The 17792-nt window shown below is 52.5% G+C and overlaps 1 protein-coding gene across 17 annotated transcripts in view; it reads right to left on the bottom strand.

Annotated features, from left to right (window-relative positions):
- The window catches only part of ATP6V1C2 (ATPase H+ transporting V1 subunit C2), a 54448-nt gene that overhangs the window by 19584 nt on the left and 17072 nt on the right, over window positions 1-17792 (bottom strand). For 15 of the 17 annotated variants that reach the window (XR_014018511.1, XR_014018512.1, XR_014018513.1 and 12 more), the window contains 3 exons: window positions 8947-9032; window positions 8375-8404; window positions 2661-2755 (listed from right to left, as the gene is read on the bottom strand). Coding sequence is in view for 9 of the 17 variants with exons in the window: in XM_081264369.1 (XP_081120495.1) it covers window positions 2661-2755; window positions 8375-8404; window positions 8947-9032 (211 nt within the window). In the remaining 8 variants the exon portion in view is untranslated. The remainder of the gene's footprint in view (window positions 1-2660; window positions 2756-8374; window positions 8405-8946; window positions 9033-17792) is intronic. The other 2 variants (XM_081264368.1, XM_081264370.1) reach the window with 1 other exon arrangement.

The following is a 17792-nucleotide window of genomic DNA, read 5'->3' on the forward strand; positions in this document are numbered from 1 at the left end:
CCACTCTGTAGGCACTGAGGACCAAGTCACAGTGACTTGTCAGCATCACACTGAGACCAACTCTCTCCGTTTCCAGCCCATGCGTCCCCAGCCGGCGCCCGGAGGAGCTGCGCCACACTCAGCCCTCACGGTCACCATCTCCAGCCTGTGTGGGCAGGAAGTCGCTCCGGCTTGCAGGTAGACCCCCTTATCCTGGAGTACATTCTGGACCCAGGCCCACCTCCCGTGGGTTGGCAGGGAGAGTGGTCCAAGCCCCCGCTGGACGCTGGCAACCAGCCCCTGGGGAGCCGTTACACCCTAGACACCAGCAAACGCAGCAGAGCATGGTGCCATCACTGAGATGGGGACATGAGATACAAAACATGGACAATCTGATTCTAAATATATCTATAATATGTGTGGGGGAGGGAGGCTCCTCTTTGAATACCAGTGACCTTTAGAATGAAGGGCACAGGAGTTGGTGACAATCCTGCACTCACTGCACAGCCCCGCTGCACAACTGTACTACCCCCGCTCACTGCACACCTAAAGTGCACAAATGAACACCTTGCTGCACTCGCTACCCAGCTGCGCTGGCAACTGTACAAGCCAGTATACCATTCACCTCCACCATGTGACGTACAGCTATAGCACTCTCTACTGGTGTGCGGACAACTGCACTCCATGCAGAAGACCCCGGAACAGTGTCATAACAAAAATGATTTTTTTTTTTTTTTTTTTAGTGCTGGGGATTGAACCCAGGACCTTCTGCCTGTGAGGCAAACCCTCTACCAACTGAGCTACATCCCCAGCCCAAACTTACTTTCTAATAAAATATTTATACTTTTCTTTTTAAGTGAGCAGCCATGCACAAGGCCCTGGGTTGATCTCCAGCACCACCAAAAAAAGTAAAATGAAAACAACAACAAAATCACTGTTTATCCTTTTTTTAAAAAATTTCACCATAAGCCAGAGAAAAGCTGCTGAGGGTGCTTGGACACCAGCCAGACAGCGAGAGCTGAGGCTTGGGACCCAGTGAGGCCCCATACACGCCAGGTCCAGCTCCTACTGGTGGGACCTGGTGTAAGCTCCAGGACCTCCCTGAGCCACATCCACAGGACACTGAGGCAACTCGGGGGCTTCCTTGGAGGAGGAGGTCTCTGGCTGGCAGAACCAGACCTCTTGTTGGAAGAACTGGGGTGTCATGCAAGGGTTCCTGGTGCAGGAAGGACAGAGGGAGCTGCTATCCCACGGCTCTGCCCCAGCTGGCCCTGGGGTGGAGCCACCAGGGCTTCCTCGGGCAGCGGCGCCATGCACACAGCTCAACTCCTGGGCTTTGGTCCCGGGAGCTGGGCTCCCCTCCCAGCATGCACCTCAGCACTGCTGGGCACTCCTTGGCCTCTCAGCTACTTCTCATCTGAAATCAGAGGACACTGGACCCACTTGTGGTGAGGAGGGAAGTAAGAGAGCCTGGCAGGGCTCCCAGCGCTATCAAAACCAGCGCCTCCTCCCCCTCCTGCCCTGCTGTCCTGCCAAAGCCACTCGGGTACCCTGGACAAGAGAGAAGCCTGGCCTCTGCCCCGACTCTGCTGCCTGCTACATGCTCCAGGGGGGCCTCTACTGGATCCAGCATCCCTGGACTCTGAATTCCAAGCTGGTACAGGGCGAGGCAGGGCAGGGCAGGGCCCACCCCACAAACAACCATGTGCTCTGGCTCCATGGTGGACGTGCACAGTAGCCTCCCAGAAACTGCACCTGGCACGGGTACCTGGGCAGCCCCTCCTTGAAGGGCCTTCCAGAATCACCGCCTGATTGTCATGGGAGGAGCTGGGACCATGTGATGTAAGCACTGCTCGCAGGAGCCGAACCCAGATTCCCAAGCAGTCTGGCCTCACCCCTGTTCTCAGGGGACCCACAGGGGAATGGAACCCATGTCCCCCAGTGACCCACCCGCCACACTCAGGGGACTCTGTTCCTTGCAGTAGAGCAGGACAGCTGTGTTTCTGGCCACGCGGAGACCTCCTTTCCAACCACCAGGTCCAGCAGTGGCTTCGTGCTAGTGGCAGGAAGGAGGGATGGGCCATCAGCAAGTCAGCGTGCCCTGAAGGCACGCAGGAGCCAGAGTGTCCCTACAGGCCTGCGCTGTGCAGTTTTTATTTCATCAAGTGTGAGCTGGAGGCCAGAGCTCAGCAGGCAGCAGCCTGTCACCGGTGCCATCTACCCACTCATAGTTGTCACGGAGGCCGGGTGACAAGCTGGCACACCATCTCTGAGGAACTGGGGCTCCTAAGACAAACTGCTAAAGCAAGTGGGTTTTGCATGTAGATAATCACCCAGGGACTGGGGAGCCGGTGCGTAGGGTGGGCGCGGGTGGGGCTGAGCTTCCTCCGCTGAGCTTCTGTAAAGAGGCAAGGCCAGCGGAGACTGCGCTATCAAAACCAGAACACAGGTGACTTGGGCCCTTGAGCGGATTGTCCTGTGAGACCACAGCCAAACCCCAGGGTAGCAGGGACAGGAGGGGCGTGACACGGCCTCTCCCGGGTTCAGATCTTGCCCAGGCCATGGAAGGAGATGCACCTCAGAAGCCCAAAGGCCCAACGGAGCAGGGTGAGGGGCCTACGCAGGGTCACTCACTGGACTCCACATCTCAGATGGCCGGATGTCCTCAGAGGCCCTCTCACCTTGGCTAGTGTGTCCACCACGTTCACCAGCGGCTGCTTCGCAGGGTATTTAGCCATGTCCCATTCAAAATGGGTCACAAAGGATGTCAGGTCAACTGGAGGGACACAAACACAGGTGGATAAATGGGTGCCACTTTCCGTGTCTCCCAGGGTGGTGGCCACCAAACTCAAGTGAGCTCACCACTCACACCCAGGAAGCGGCCTGAGAAGCCAGCCGCAGGAGCCTCCTCTGGGGATGCACACTCCCCGTGGGCTTAGAGGTCTGAGCCAGGGGGGCCACCAGCCAGAATCCAAGTCCTCAGCAGCCAGAGGAAGGGGCCTCGCCGCCCCAGGGACCTGCGTCAGGAGGCCTGCCTTCCAGAGGCCAGCAACACCCAAGGAGAGCGCAGCCGCTCCTTGCCTTCCCTACTGCTCCAGCTGTCCTCCCACGAGGTCCAGAGAGCCCAAGGCTCACCAGAGAGCATGGAGCCAGCCAGAAAACCACAGAGCCCGCGGCCTGCCAACAGGGGACACGGGCTTGGAGGACCGTGTCTCCTGCCTCCTGAGCCCAGGCAGGAGACAGGGCAATTTCAACCCACGTGGTCCACTTTAAAGGCATTTTAATCATTTGCCAAACATTGGCAAATGGTGTTTCCTCCTGGGACAGAGGCGCGATCAGCACATCCTTCTCACAAACGCTTCCGCTGAAAAGAGCACACGGGTGATCCTATAAATTCCCTTTTTCCCTTTTTTTCTCCAAAAACAAACAATGCCTGCTGCCCTCGGGGTGTGTCTGTCTCCCTCTGGCAGCCAGGCTGGGGACAGCTGGAACTGAGTTAGGCTTCTGCTGGCCCAGAGCCCCTGGGCCTCAAGCCAGGAGGAGCCCCGTGGGTTCCCACCTGAGGAATGGAGCTGCCCACACAGGGCCTATCTGGACGTTCTCTATGCACATTCAGAGAGCTGAGGGCTTATCCAGATGCTATGCCTCTTTTTCTTTTTCTTTTTCTTTTCTTTTCTTTCTTTTTTTTTTTGCAGTGGTGGGAGGAGGTCTTGCTTTGTTGCCAGGCTGGCCTCAAACTCCTGGGCTCAAACAACCCCCCTGCCTCAGCCTCCCGGGCAGCTGGACTACGGGCACCCACCACTGCACCAGGCTCGCTGCATCTTTTCCATGTCTGCTCTGTGGCAAAGCAGGAAGCTCAGGGGATGATTCAGGGCTCAGAGCCCCTAGAACCCCCCAACCCTAGCAAGATGGCCCTTCTGAGGTCAGCTATCACCCCGCCTTGCTTCCCAGTATAGCCTTTTACATAAGAAAGTGGATGGTCCTCTCTCAACACTCAGTCCCCTCTGTCTTCATGGAGCCCAGCTCCACCCTGTTGGGGATACAGACAGACTCCCTGCCCAACCTCAAGTGCTCTGAGTGTAGGACACTCAACTAGGAAAAGGCACACAGTGAACTGCTGAGCTGGGGACAGGACGCAGGTGCCAGGAGACTGAGGACAGGGTTCCGGCTCCTCCTAGGGAGGGCACAACTGCTTCCTGGACCCAGACTCACACAGAGGCTGAAGGGAAGAGGAACCAGCCATGTGGCTGGTGAAGGAGGCATCGGAGTCAGGAGGACTGGCAGCCCCACGTGTTCATGGGAAGTAGAGCCTCTGAGTGAGGCTGAGGGTCCAGGGAGATGGATAAGAACTGGACAGGAAGGCCAGGCCGGCACGAGGGTCCTAGGGCCTGATCCTGCGCATGCCAAAACTAGAGCCCACATACTCAGCCCTATCGCGTGCCAAGTTGGCCAAGATCACTCTCACAGCTGCAGTGCTGAACGTGGGCACCACTGAGCCCCCAGAGTTGGCAGGACTCTCGCCCACTGTGGAGACCTCTCTGTGGTGGTGAGGAGAGAGGACAACAAGGGTGTGGGAGGAGAAGGCAAAGCTGAGAGGAACCAAAGAAGCCCTGGGAGGAGGGAGGAGGGACCCACTTGACGGGATGCAGGGCTAATGACACATGGAGGTGCGAAGGCGGCCAGGTGACACCCAGATTCCAAAGCTGGGTGACTGGGTGGAGGGAGGGATGTGCACAAAGCTGGGCACCCTCGGGGGCAGTGGCAGGGATGGGGCAGAGGGCAGGGGGATGATTCCAGCCCAGGATGAGCCTGAGTTTTATATGTGGGCAGCAAGTCTCAAAGAAGCTGATGGAAACCCAAGGAAACTCAGGCAGGAACTGGTCGGGTGGCAGAATTATAAGGGCCCTTAAGAGAGAGATGGGAAATGCCTCTAAGTCATGCAGATGGTGATTCTGTCCATTAAGATCGCCGACATTTACTGATTGCTGGGCTTGGGCCAGGACACGTGAATCATTTCATATAACTCACTTTCCAGCCCTATTAAGTACTATTATTCCATGAGGAAACTCTGGCACAGGGAAAGTTACGTAAGCTCCATGACAAAAGGAGAAAATGCTTGCAAAGCACCCAGCGCCCTGGGTGGCACACAGCTCTCTTCCCCATCAAGTGTAACCCTCCCCCTTCCACTGCAGGTGGAAGGGGGAGGGTTACACTGCCATTGTCCCTTTCCCAAGAGCCATATCAGATATTTTCTAGAATCCCCAGATTTGAAAAAGATCCTTGGGAGAATTCTTATGTTTCTAACATTGGTGCCAGAATTGATAAGATCTGTGCCTCTGTAAGAAGGGACATCAGAGAACTCCATCCACACATAGCAAGGAAGGTAAGAGACACAGTGAGGAGGTGGCCATCTACGAGCCAGGAGACCGCCCCGTCAGACGCTTGGTCTTGGACTTCAGCCTCCAGAACTGTGAGAAAACAAACGTTGTTCACAGTGCTCAAGTGTGCAGAATTTGGGGACAGTAGCCCAAGTGGACTAGACAGGTTTTGGTGCTGATTTTGGCACTGACACACCATGGTGGGAAAATGACTTCGTAGAAAAGACTTGGGCCTGGGAGGAACGGGATGGGTATGGCCGATGATAGCGGGAAACGCATGCAGAGGCTGAAGGAGAAGGTCACGGGCACCTCTCGGGGCAGTGATGGCAATCGATCCCCCTGGCTGAACCCACTATGGACATCATGGAAACTGACCTGCCACGGTGGTCCCAGTCCATCCCCAAGGTGGGCAGCCAGCCTCACAGCGGCCGAGCAGCAGCCCACGTGGGATGTCAAGGCAGATGTGCACATTTAGATCCTCCCCGTCCTCCTCGTCACTGCAGCACCCTGGGGCCCTTCCACTCCAGCCAAGCCACTCTCACCCCTTCCCCCTCTCGCCACTGCTTTTATCCTTCAACCCACAGGTTAGATGGAGGCCAATTCCTTCTGGAAGCTGCCCTGATTGTCCCTCCTGTCTGGTTCCATGATACTAAAGACATGCCAGGCTACCCGCCCCTCACTGCTCCTTCAGGGCGGAGCCTCCGACTCGCCTTCTCTGTGCCTCTCGGTGCCCACGGAGCTCTGCGCAGGGTGACTGCTCCACTGCACGCTCTGGACACTGAGAGCAACCCCCGCCCACTCCCCGCCCCAGGCAGCAACTTGCACTCATGTTTCTGATCAAGCTCTTCTCCCTATGCCTTCTCACCAAGTCCTAGGCCTTACGGCACCCACACCAAAGGGGTGAGTTCCATCCTGGCACACAGGGCAATGCACGCTCAGAGGCAAAGGCTGTGGCCATCACTGGCAAATGGCCAGCATGAGCTTGGTACCCACAGATGCTCAGCAGTGATGCCCAACACGATGCTGGACAAGGACCTCCCTCCAGGAGCTTCAGGAGACCTCTGGATTTTTGACCATGTCCCCCTGCTCCTCCGCTCTCTCCCATGTCCTGAACACCAGTGCCAGCTCTGGACACTGACCCTTGCCCCAGGCCAGACACCCAAGGGCACTTCCCTGTCCCCGAGCACTGCTTCTGGTGAGAACGCTGTTGGAAGAAGGCCTTCCGCCATCACCGCCTTCCTGACTGTGGTTCTCCCTCCACCGCTCAGGAAAGGACAGGCCCCCCCAACCTCTGCCTGCGCTGGGGTCAGTGAGGCCTGGTCCCTGGAGCAGGCAAGGTGGAGCCTGGGCTGACGGCCTGCTAGGTCAGGCCATGACTTGGCTGGTTCACTGTGCACAGGCTGCCTGTGGTCTCATCTGAAGACCCAAACCAGACCTTGCCAGCACACAGGACTGTGACCACAGGGGCCGTGCCCTTGATGGGTTAGCCAGACAGGCCCAGTGTTTCCATCCTCTGCAGACATTTTAGGACCCAGGCCAGACAACGTGCTCCTTCTCCACGGCCCTCACGCACATCTATGTCCTGCCATGCTTAGCTCAGCGGCAAGCAAGGAACGAACAAAAGCAAAAGGTGCCCAGGCAGAGCTAAGGACCTGTCAATGGCTATTAAATCCATTTACAGGTGAGAAAAATAAGACCAGAGAGACGACCAGCCAAGGTCCAGATGAACACTGCGTATCAGGGCTGGTCTGACCTGCTGCTGGCCCTTCATGGGATCGGCCATGAATTCCCCTAGAGGAAACTGGATTACAATCCCATTTTGGGGGGCAGGGGCCAGGGGGTCAACAAAGAGCTTCTCTGGTTGATTGTGTCAATCACTAATCTGTGGATGCCTTGCAGGAGAAGATTTCTTCATTTGGCTAGCACTGTAAAAACTCCAGTCAAACTCGCTTTTAAAAGGTCTCTGGCCTGCAGGACTCTTCAGAGATTCTAATATGCTAATATGCATCAGAAGGTTCAGAAGCTACTGTGAGTCCTGGCTCCCATCTGGGTCTTGTGGCAGGGACGGTTTTCGGAGCATGCTTTGGAAACTCTAATCCTGAAGTCATCAGGGCCCAAGTCGCAGGAGGCCTAAAATGGAACATTTTAAACAAAGCTGTTTCCTCCTATGGAGAAGCCAGCTGCCCCTCAGAGTTCTTGCCATCGGACCAGGGGTGACACCTAACTTCCAGCAGCATTAACTTTGAGTAACTGCTTCCTGCATGGCTGGAGATGCGAGGCGAGGTGGTGGCCTGCCGTGGAGCCAGCCCCAGCCCCAGAACACGAGCATCTCAATCACTATAACGTAAGTTTAAACCCTCGCACCCTACACGCCAGGTTTTTGACAGAACAGTAACTCTCCACCTGGTCAGCTTTTCAGTCCAGGGCCCTAGAATCAACTGCTGGGCAAGAAGATCAGCTGGTCACTTGACAAGACATTGCTACCTTACCGTCAGCAAGAATCTCAGTGTGACAAGCAGAAGGCATTGGGGAAAGCGATTGGTCACCTGCGATTTGTAAAGGTTTTTAGTTGCCCCCAGATGACTTGCTCTTTCAATCCACCAGTTGAAGCGCACTGGAGCAAACCCAAAGCAAATGGGTCCTTCTGGCAATGACACCAGGAGGGAGCACCACCCCGGGAGGCTGCTCGCGTGTGGGAAGCTCGAGGCTGCCTGGCAGAGCCTGGCATTTAAGGTGCTGCGTCCACTAACAGACGGCCTCAGAGAGCAGGCCACAGGCAGAGGAGCAAGAGCCCGACATCCAGGGAGCAGGCAAGAGCTACCCCGGGAGGGCGGGGTGCCAGGAGGGTGAGGAAAAGTAGTGCAACAGCTGCTGTGTCCTACGGATACAGTGACCAAGCCACCAGGCTCTTACTGCCATGACCTGGTCACTGTGCCCCACAGCCAGACAGATTCCACCTCCCCAGGGACATGCAGCATCACTCTGAACACAGGCACAGCAAACAGAGCACAACCTACTCTTGAGACATTTCATGTTCTCCTTCACACCTGCAACACAACAAGGCGGGGTTGTTAGACCACGGAGACAGACGAAGCCAGGTTCAGACTTGGAAGAATGCACATTTCAAACCAGCAAATTAAAAGCCTTTTAGTGTTTCTAGGAGAAAGGAAGTATGAATACACACACACACACACACACACACACACACACACACATTTGTGTATATATATTCTGTGCATGACAAATAATATGAATTTAATGCTCTCATTTTCAATGAGCATGCACAGTCACAGGTTTAATTATCTCTGTGGATATTTAAACATTTAATTCTAAAGTTTCCAAAGACTCCTAATTTTTGCCCAAGCCTCACTGGAATCTAAAGACACATCCCGTCAGCACAGGGAGACCAAAACTCCAAGCAGCAACACACTACCCCAGCATTCTGGGGGTGGCTCTCTGTTTCCTATTGACTGCTCAGCAACTAAACCCTCGCTGGAGGCCGGCCTGGGCGCAACGGGCATTTCCCACAGGTTGACGTGACCAGAGTGCAGGGAGGCGCTCCTGAGAAACCAGAGCTCTGGACACCTACCTCCGTTGGCCAGCAGGTTCTCCTGGACTTTCCCCTTGGAGTCCTCCATGACCTCCACTACACTCTGAGCCATTCTCTTGATGAGGCTGTGGGGAGAGAAGAAAGAGCCCATGAGAGCAGGAGCCGCCAGCAGAACACACCTAGAACCCAGGCTGGCAGGGCCAGGCACCTGTGGCTTTTGGGGGAGCAGCTTGGCATCCGTGAGAAGGGACTTAAAATGTGAATAGCCTTTGAACCAGTAATTCCACTTCTGGGAAACCATCGTAAGGAAACAGGACAAACAGAAAAAGCTTTCTGAATAAAAAGATGTTCTTTGCAGCATTGTTGCTGACAGTGAAAAACTGGAAACAACCAGAAGGCTCAACAATAGGGAATTGTTTAAGGCGTAATGGTATATCCAGCTGAGGGATTATTAGGCAGCCATTGAAAATAAGGTTTACAAAGAATTTTGAATACCGTGGAACAAGGCATGCATTATGAAGTCAGGCGGAAAAAAACAAGAAGTGAACTTACACAGATGGTTATGGTCACTGGCTGCACCTGCGAAACTCTTCTTCCTACCTGACGTCTCCCTATCGTCATCTGCTATTGCTTTTATATGAGAAAATTAAAACCTGGTCTCCACAAGACAGACACCTTCGGGGAAGTACAGGATTTAGAAGCAAAGGGCTCAAATTCTCCCTGGCTCTGCCAAGTGCCAACTGGATGGTTTGCGCCAAATTGGTTGAATTTCTTTTGAGCCTTGGTTCTCCTACCCATAAGATGTGGATTATGCCCCATTTGGGGGATTACTATATAACTAACAGCAATGATCGCCTGGCAGCAGGAGGCTGAATAAAGAGAAATCCAATTGGAATCCAAGTGCCAAGCCGGGACTGACGGAGAATTTCTAATGTTCGAAGCTTTGCCTCAGGCCCTCTCCCCAGGGAGAGAGGACCCAGGTCACCAAATCCCACATGGAGCCCAGGGACCTCTACTGTCACAGGCACTGGCCACATTGCCACTTAGAGCATGGAGGCTTGGTTCAAAACACAGAAACGGAGGCAGGAGACTACCTGGAAAGGACCATGATAGAAGCAAGGAAAGGAAGGAGGGCAACAACTTGTTTTCCTGACTATTAAATGAATGCGCACGTGATCAAAAACTGATGAATACAAAGTTTGTTTAAAAATAACCCCCAGGCTGGGGAGGCAGGCTCAGGGGTAGAGCATCTGCCTGGTGTGCACGAGGCCCTGGGTTGCATTCCCAGCACCAGAGACAACAGCAAACTCTCCACACCCAGGAGGAAACACAGCATCCTGACTGTTTCCAAGGCTGAAGCCCTGCGTATTTAAGGGAGCTACGGTCTCCCAGCAGCACCTCCCTTCCTCTGGAGCCTACCAAGTGTCGACATCCTGTACCCATCATCTCACTTAATCCTCATGGCAGTTTCCAAAAGGTGGGAATCGCCCCACTTCACAGATGAGGAAGCTAAGGCTCCAAGAAGTAATCTTCACCCTCCCATCCAGTCTGTATGAGGGCTTTAAAGGCACGACTCTCAGGCAGCAGGTCACACCGACACCTGGACCGTCACTGTGACCTGGTCCATGTTGAAACTTGTACCTGGGCTGGCAGCTCTGAGAATAGTGGTTACGGTGTCTCACCCATATCCTGAGCCAAGGCACCTGACCATCGCAGGTTCCTGAGCCAGAAAATGGACAGGACGACGCACCTCACAGGGTTCTTCGTGGAGTCTGGGGCAATATATGCAAAGTCTGAGTCGGGTGGGCTTTTGTGACGGAGACCTTGAGGTATGCTCAGGTGACTGGCGAGACTGTTTGGGGCTCCTAGCTTTGCTCCCAGGCGGACTCCACAGAGGTTAAAGGAGGCAGAGCCAGATCCCTCCCTGTTGGAGTAGCTCAATCCTCCTGTCTCCTCCGGCTGTGCGGTTGGGAGTCTCCAGCAGCTGGGGACCTGCACTGTTCCTTGTGGTTTCTCTAGAGCCCACACAACTCGGGGTCCCTCTGTAAGTCTACCCTCCTCGGGTTCTCTTACCTTTTCTTTGTGGCACTGGGGGTTGAACACAGAGCCCTCTCCCACTGAGCTACATTCCTAGCCCTTTTTATTTTGAGACAGAGTCTCACTAATTTGCTGAGGCTGGCCTTAACTTGTGATCTTCCTGCCTCAGCCTCCTGAGTTGCTGGGATTTCAGGTGGGCACCATCTGGTTCAAGTGATCCTTACATGAGTGGTCTTCTGTTCTCTGTTGGGATCCTGATTCGATAAATTTAACCATTCATTCAGCAATTCCATATACTAAGCAACTACTGTATACCAAGCACTGTACAAGATGCTGTGGACAAAACAAAGTCCCTGTGGTCACTGAGCTATTTTAAAGCTTCCAGTGGTGTTTTTTTTTTTATCTCTATGTTGACATGTGCAAGTTACTGTCGCCTGTCACCACATCTGCTAGGACACTTCAGGAATTATCTGTTGATGTGACTGTAGTAGTAATTCCAGCCCTGACCACAGTGCCTGACTCAAGGTGGCTAGCTGCACAGCCTCTCCATCCCTCACATCCTTCCTTCTTCTCTAACAGACATAAAAGCAGAACTCACCCAATATTGTGTTCAGGATTCTTCACTGCTCTGTGTCCCAACCCTGTCAAGGTGTTCACTGTGGCAAGTGAGGCCCTTAGGCATGCACGGAACACCTGAAACCTCTGAGAGCAGCGTGCTCTGACGACGCTTAGCTGCTAGAAACGTCTCTTGTTCCACCTAACACACAGCCCGACCTAGCCGTGGCCATTAGCTGTGGTCATCAGTGAACTGCAGCTGTGGAGCCAGACAGCTGGTTTTCTCATTGGAAGGAACCCAAGCATCTCCACACTTGTCACATCCACCGTCCCCACTTTGCAGTCATTAGGAACACTGACCACGGTCACACGCCTCCTCCACCCCATGCTGGATGCACATCATTCCACTAACTCCCTCCCTGGACACCTGGGGTGCCTTCTTCTTTTTCTTTTTTTTGTACCAAGGATTGAACTCAGGGAGCTTAACCACTGAGCCACACCCTCAACCCCCTGTTTTATATTTTATTTTGAGACTGGGCCTTGCTAAGTTGCTGAGGCTGGTTTTGAACTCAAGATCCTCCTGCCTCCTGAGGCCTCCCGAGTCGCCGGGATTTGCCTCCTCTTTGATGTGACGCCACATGATACATTTACGCTGCCCATGCACGGGTGCATATGTGGGACAAGCTGCTAAATGACCAGCTGCTGAAATAAAGGATATGACAGCTACAATTTTAAGAAGTAAGGCCGACCCCTCTGACCACACGCCAACGTCTGCTCGCCAACGTCCACTCCCACCAGCAGCCTGCTTCCCTAAGCCTCGCCAGCATGGGCGTCGGGAACCTCCGCCAATCTGATAGCTGAGAACTTACATCTGGCTGATGCCACCATCTGCAGCACTTCGACCAACTGGACATCTTTCCTCATGTTTATTAACTCTACCAAAGGCTGTTCGCGTCTTCTGTGAGTGACGTCTTCATGTCCCCTGCCACTGTTTCTGTGGCTTGGTCCTCTTTTTGAAATTCTATTTCATTGGTTTGTATGAGCTCTTAGGTATTTTGGAGACCAATTCTTTGAGACAGTGTTTTGTTCTAGGTGACATTTCCATTGTAAGAAAAATATTAAGGCTCAGGGGCACAGCATTTGCCTAGCACGGGCAAGGCCCTGTGTTTGATCCCCAGCACCACACACACGCCAAAGCCAGTAAAGACGAAAAAATTAAGGCTTAGTTAAAGGTAACAGTAAACAAGTGCCATTATCATGGTAATTTTGTAAACAGGGAATTTGACAGAGTAAACAAATGTTGAACCAGACACTGATCACAAATCTGCACAAATCCAAAGCCCATGTGCTTCAAAGCTAAAGTAAATTCTGGCACCTTTCCCTATAACACCTGGCAATAATAATTATCAACTCATAAGGAAGATGTACAAATCATGAATATCATACAACATGTGTATATATACATGCATATATAAATATGTGTGTGTATATATATATATATGTATATATTATATATATATGTATATATATATATATATATATATATATATTTTTTTTTTTTTTTTTGGTGTTGCTGGGGATTGAGCCACTGAGCTACATTTCCAGTCCTTTCTATCTATTTTATTTTGAGACAGGATCTTACTATGTTGCTCAGGCTGGCCTCAAAATTTTGATCCCCCTGCCTCGGCCTCCAGAGTACTGGGATTGTATGCATGCACCACCATGCCCAGCTCAGATCATATTTTTAGTGAAGAGCAACTGCAACAATACACAAAGATCCCAATTTGGCTGTTGGTTACATGAATGTACATATTTGTCAAAACTCATCCAACTGTTCACTTAAGATGTGAATATTTAATTTTCACCTTAAAGCAGAGAGTACCTTAATCATGTGACCAAAGTTAACATCACCCATAAAGAAGCAACCACGTGTGCCCCCAAAGGGTGCACCAAGGACATGGTAACCCTTCTGTGCTCCTCTTGCCAGAAATGCACAACCTGAAACTAACCTGGAGGAAATATCAGGTGAGTGCAAAACATCAGTATTTCACAAAACTGACCTGTACAGTTAAAAAATAAAACAAAACAACGTGGTGTCATGACATGCAGAGAAAGTGTAAATACGTGTTCCAGTTTGAACAAAGCCAAAGAGAACTGATAATTCATCACAAGACAGGAAGCCACCTCAAGGTTCATCACTGTCTAATAAACTGCAAGGTTTCCTTTGGCTGGAAGTGTACCATTGAGACATATGGTGATATCAAGTGACAGCTGTTAAACATCAGTATTGCCATCCTGGCCTGGATCACCACACTAAGATTGTGTAAAACAATGTCCTTGTGTTTACACAATACACACTAAAATATTTAGAAGAAACATTGTGTCTGCACCTCACTGTCAGAGGGATGGGGGAGGAAGAGAGAAAGGAGGTGATAAAGGGCTTACGGGAATTCTTTAAATAATCTTGCAACCTCTCTGAAGCTTTGAAGTTAGCTCAAAATGAAAAGTTTTTAAAAATGTTAAATATGATAAGCATGTTATAATACCACTTTAAAAATGTCAGTATGTTCATAAGTAAGAAGCCTGGAAGAAAAGACACCAAACTGACATTTCTCATTATCTTCACATGTAGATGAAGAGGAACTTTCAATTTCTACACATTTATATAATGCTGTGCTTGAATTTGTTGAAACATGACTCTTTCCAGGTGTGGTGGTGTGCGCCTATAATCCCAGTGACTGGGGAGGCTGAGGCAGGAGGGTCACAACTCCTTGGCCAGCCTCAGCAAGAGGCTGTCTGAAAATAAAACTTAAAAAGGGCTGGAGATGGAGCTCACTGGTGGAGCTCACTTGCCCAGCACGTGTGAGGTCCTGGGTATGATTCCCTAGCACCACGCACACACACACACACACACACACACACACACAAAGAAATTCTGACACAGATGCCCTTGAGGACACCCTGCTAAGTGAAATAAGTCAATTGCAAAAGAGCACACCCCGTCTGATTCCACTCACAGGAGGTGTCAGAGATGACAAGAACAGCCCCGCTGCAGGCCAGGGCAAGCAGAACGGAGACAGAGACTTGCAGTTTTATAAGATAAAAACATCCTTTGGCTGGAAGGTGGTGATGACGATCGCAGGCCGATGTGCCCACGCTGACACAGCCAAACACTTCAGGTGGTGGGAAGGGTAACAGCTAAACTACAAATTCATGTTTAAAAAATAATAAATAAAGATGGATAAATTTCTAAGCCAAGCAGGATAACGACTGCTGTAAGGACGAGACCTGCTTCAGTAGCTCAAGGCTGAGCAGAACAAGGCCAGATGCTAGAAGGCCCCCAAGGTCAGTAGCTGCTGCGCCAAGGGCAGGGACCTGGAGAAACAGTCACCTCCAGGTTCCCGGGAGAGCATGGGCGGCCCCTGAACATGGAGGGAAGCTCCGCCTCATCGCTCTGAAATATCATTTTTCACAGATCGATGGGCATATTGAAAAGATTCATAATTTACAGCCAGACAAGTCCTCAGGGAAACAAAACGCACCACCCTGTGGCCCTGGGTGTGGACCAGGACCCACTTGCCAGGGGAGTGTTTTACAGGATCCACCAAATGCTTTAACATGTGGATGTTCTGACCCAGTGACTCCAGTTTTAGGAGTTTGTCCTTCTGCTATCCTGGCTCTGGTGCTCAAAGCCCATACAGAATGGGCTGGTCACCGCAAAAGACAAGAAGCCACCCCAATGTCACTATTAGGGGAACACTAAATACAATGGATCAGCAAGAAGCCCCTAGAATGCAGAAGGTCACCTCTGGGTGGCCATGAAAGGCTGTGCCTCCCAGAGCCAGGGGAAGAGGAAGTCACGAAGAGACGTCAAGTCACCATCACAGTCTTCTCCACACAACAAACAAAAAGCCAAACCCCTGTTTGTGTATCCACAGGAGAGGCCGGAACAGGGGGCTTGTTGAAATCGTGTCCCTCGAGGAAGGGGGCCGGTGGGGGGGGGGTGTCAAATCTGGATTTTTAAGAAATAATCAGCATATATGGAAAACAAAGGCAATCGTGGAAATTCAAACCACACAGCAGGCAGAGGATACAGGTGGACACGCCTCCCGAGCACCGCCCCTCCGTCAGGCATCCCTGGAGTCCCCCAGGCAGACACAGAAGATGGCAGCAGGAAGAACAGGGTGTGCCCCAGGTGCAAGGAGGGCAGTAAGGAAGGGAGGCCTGGTGAACTTCACAGGCCACATCTAGTCACCTGGCATCGAGGTGGGGGGACAGTCAGACGACAGGGGCTGGCCAAAGCAGCTCTACAGATCTGCCCGCAGCCAGGGACGTGCTGCAAATGCTCTTTCCTGCCTTCCCACGAGAAGGAGAGAACCTCTCAGCCTGGCTGGTGTTTGGACCCTGGGCTTTGAGGGGCCTACAGCTACCCAGTCCTTGGGGTACAAATGGCTTAGAGGAAGGAGCTCTCCTGTCCCCCCTTCTCCTGCAACCACAAGGCAGGAAATTCCTACCAGCAGGGCCCGCAGGAGCCTTCCAGTCCTGGGATGGGAGTAGAGGTGCAGCCAGGTAGGAGACCTGAAGCCTCTCAGCCCCAGGAAGGCTGCAGGCAGGGATCTGGAGGTCAGGGCTGACCTCCGCATTCCTGGGCAATGCACCAGTCCTGAGGGCACACAGAGTCCTCCTAAATGGCCTTAAGACATGGTGTCTCCAGGGATGCTGCCTGTAAACTTGTGCAGCAAAGCTCCCAAGGTGTGATGTATGTCTGTCTATCTCTCTCTCTCTCTCTCTCTCTCTCTCTCTCTCTCTCCCTTCTCTTCTCCCAGAGTTTTCTGAGCAGCACTGGGAGCCAAGCTTTCAACAAGGCCCACCTCAGCCAAGAGGTGTGTGCTCCCTCTGCTTTCCCTGCTTGTGGGAAGGAGGACTGGGCTCTCTGCAGATGGTGGACGCAAGGCTCCAGGTTCCTGAGGGCAAGTCCAAATGAAAGACAGGGGCTTCCCACCCTTCCCCAGATTTTCTGGATAATTCTGGCAAAAGTGAGGCAGGGTTGGTTGGTGTGGTTGTCAGAAGTGACCCAGGTGCCTGGAGGAGGGTAGACAGATCCCAGGGCAGGGAGGTTTTCAAGGTCCCCAAGTAGGAAGAACAGCGACTCCCGCCTAGGAGCTTTCCTCAGTCCTCAGAAGGGCGCTTTGCACGATTTACCCAGATCCTCGACAAACAAGACTAAGTCCCAGAGGACAGAGGAAACTGAGGCTCAGAGAGGCAAGAACACGGCCCCATGTCACTTTGCTGGTGGCCACAGCACCAGCAGTACTGTCCCCACGGCCCTGGCCCTACTGCAGGCCTCCATCCACAGCACCAGACGCTGACAGACCCCTCTGGGCACCTGAAGCCCCAGCCCTCTGTGCCTGACTGTCCTCGATGAGTCCAGAGGGGACAGCCACAAGGGAGGGGCGCTCCGGGGAGGAGAGTCCAGAAACCTCTGCAAAAGGTGGGGTGAGCCCTGGGCACCTCACCCTCTGTCTCCCTGCTTCCACCTCTGCCAAGGGACAAAGAAATCAATGAGCCTGCAGCCAACACACCAGGAAAATGTGACTAGGGAGCCATTGAATGGCTTGACAGGAAACCAAAGGTCCAAGGAGACTTCTAGGAGGGTCCCAAAGTCTGGCCATACCTCCACCATGCTTCAGAGGCCAACACTGGTTGTCAGACTGGATGTTTAAATAAAGGACCGATCATGAGATCTTTTAGAGAGATTTCCCCTGCATTCTGTATGTACAGCCACCTGCAAAACTGCCCTGTCATTCAAAGAAGAGCTTTTCAGCCACGCTGGCGTTACAGAGCTCGATTCACACACTGTGGCCCAGGAGAGCAATTTTGGTTCTCTTCAAAAACAAATTGAGTCAGGTATGGTGGCTTGTGCCTATGGTTCCAGCTCCTGAGAGGCTGGGGCAGGATGGCTTGAGGCCACAAGTTCAAGGTCAGCCTAGGCAACATAGTAAGACCCCTTATCAAAAAAGTAAGATAAAAGGCCAACCCACCCTCAGAAATTGTTTGCCCCTTGGGAGGCACAGACAGGAGGGATCCTCATTCTGCACTCAGCTCCCAGGCGGGTGACACCAAAGCCTCAGGGTCCTGCCTTTTAGGAGAAGCCGGGTCCTCCCCTAAGCATCTGGGTTGGAAGTACATGTGTTTAAATTTTGGAGAATGTCCCCAAGCACTGTGCCCAACACACAGCCTGCCCCAGGGGCCACCTGAACAAAGCCAGGCACAGGCCAGTCCCCAAAACGGAA

The sequence above is a fragment of the Spermophilus citellus genome (genome assembly GCF_964194105.1).
Source record: "Spermophilus citellus genome assembly, chromosome: 13".
Taxonomy (NCBI): domain Eukaryota; kingdom Metazoa; phylum Chordata; class Mammalia; order Rodentia; family Sciuridae; genus Spermophilus; species Spermophilus citellus.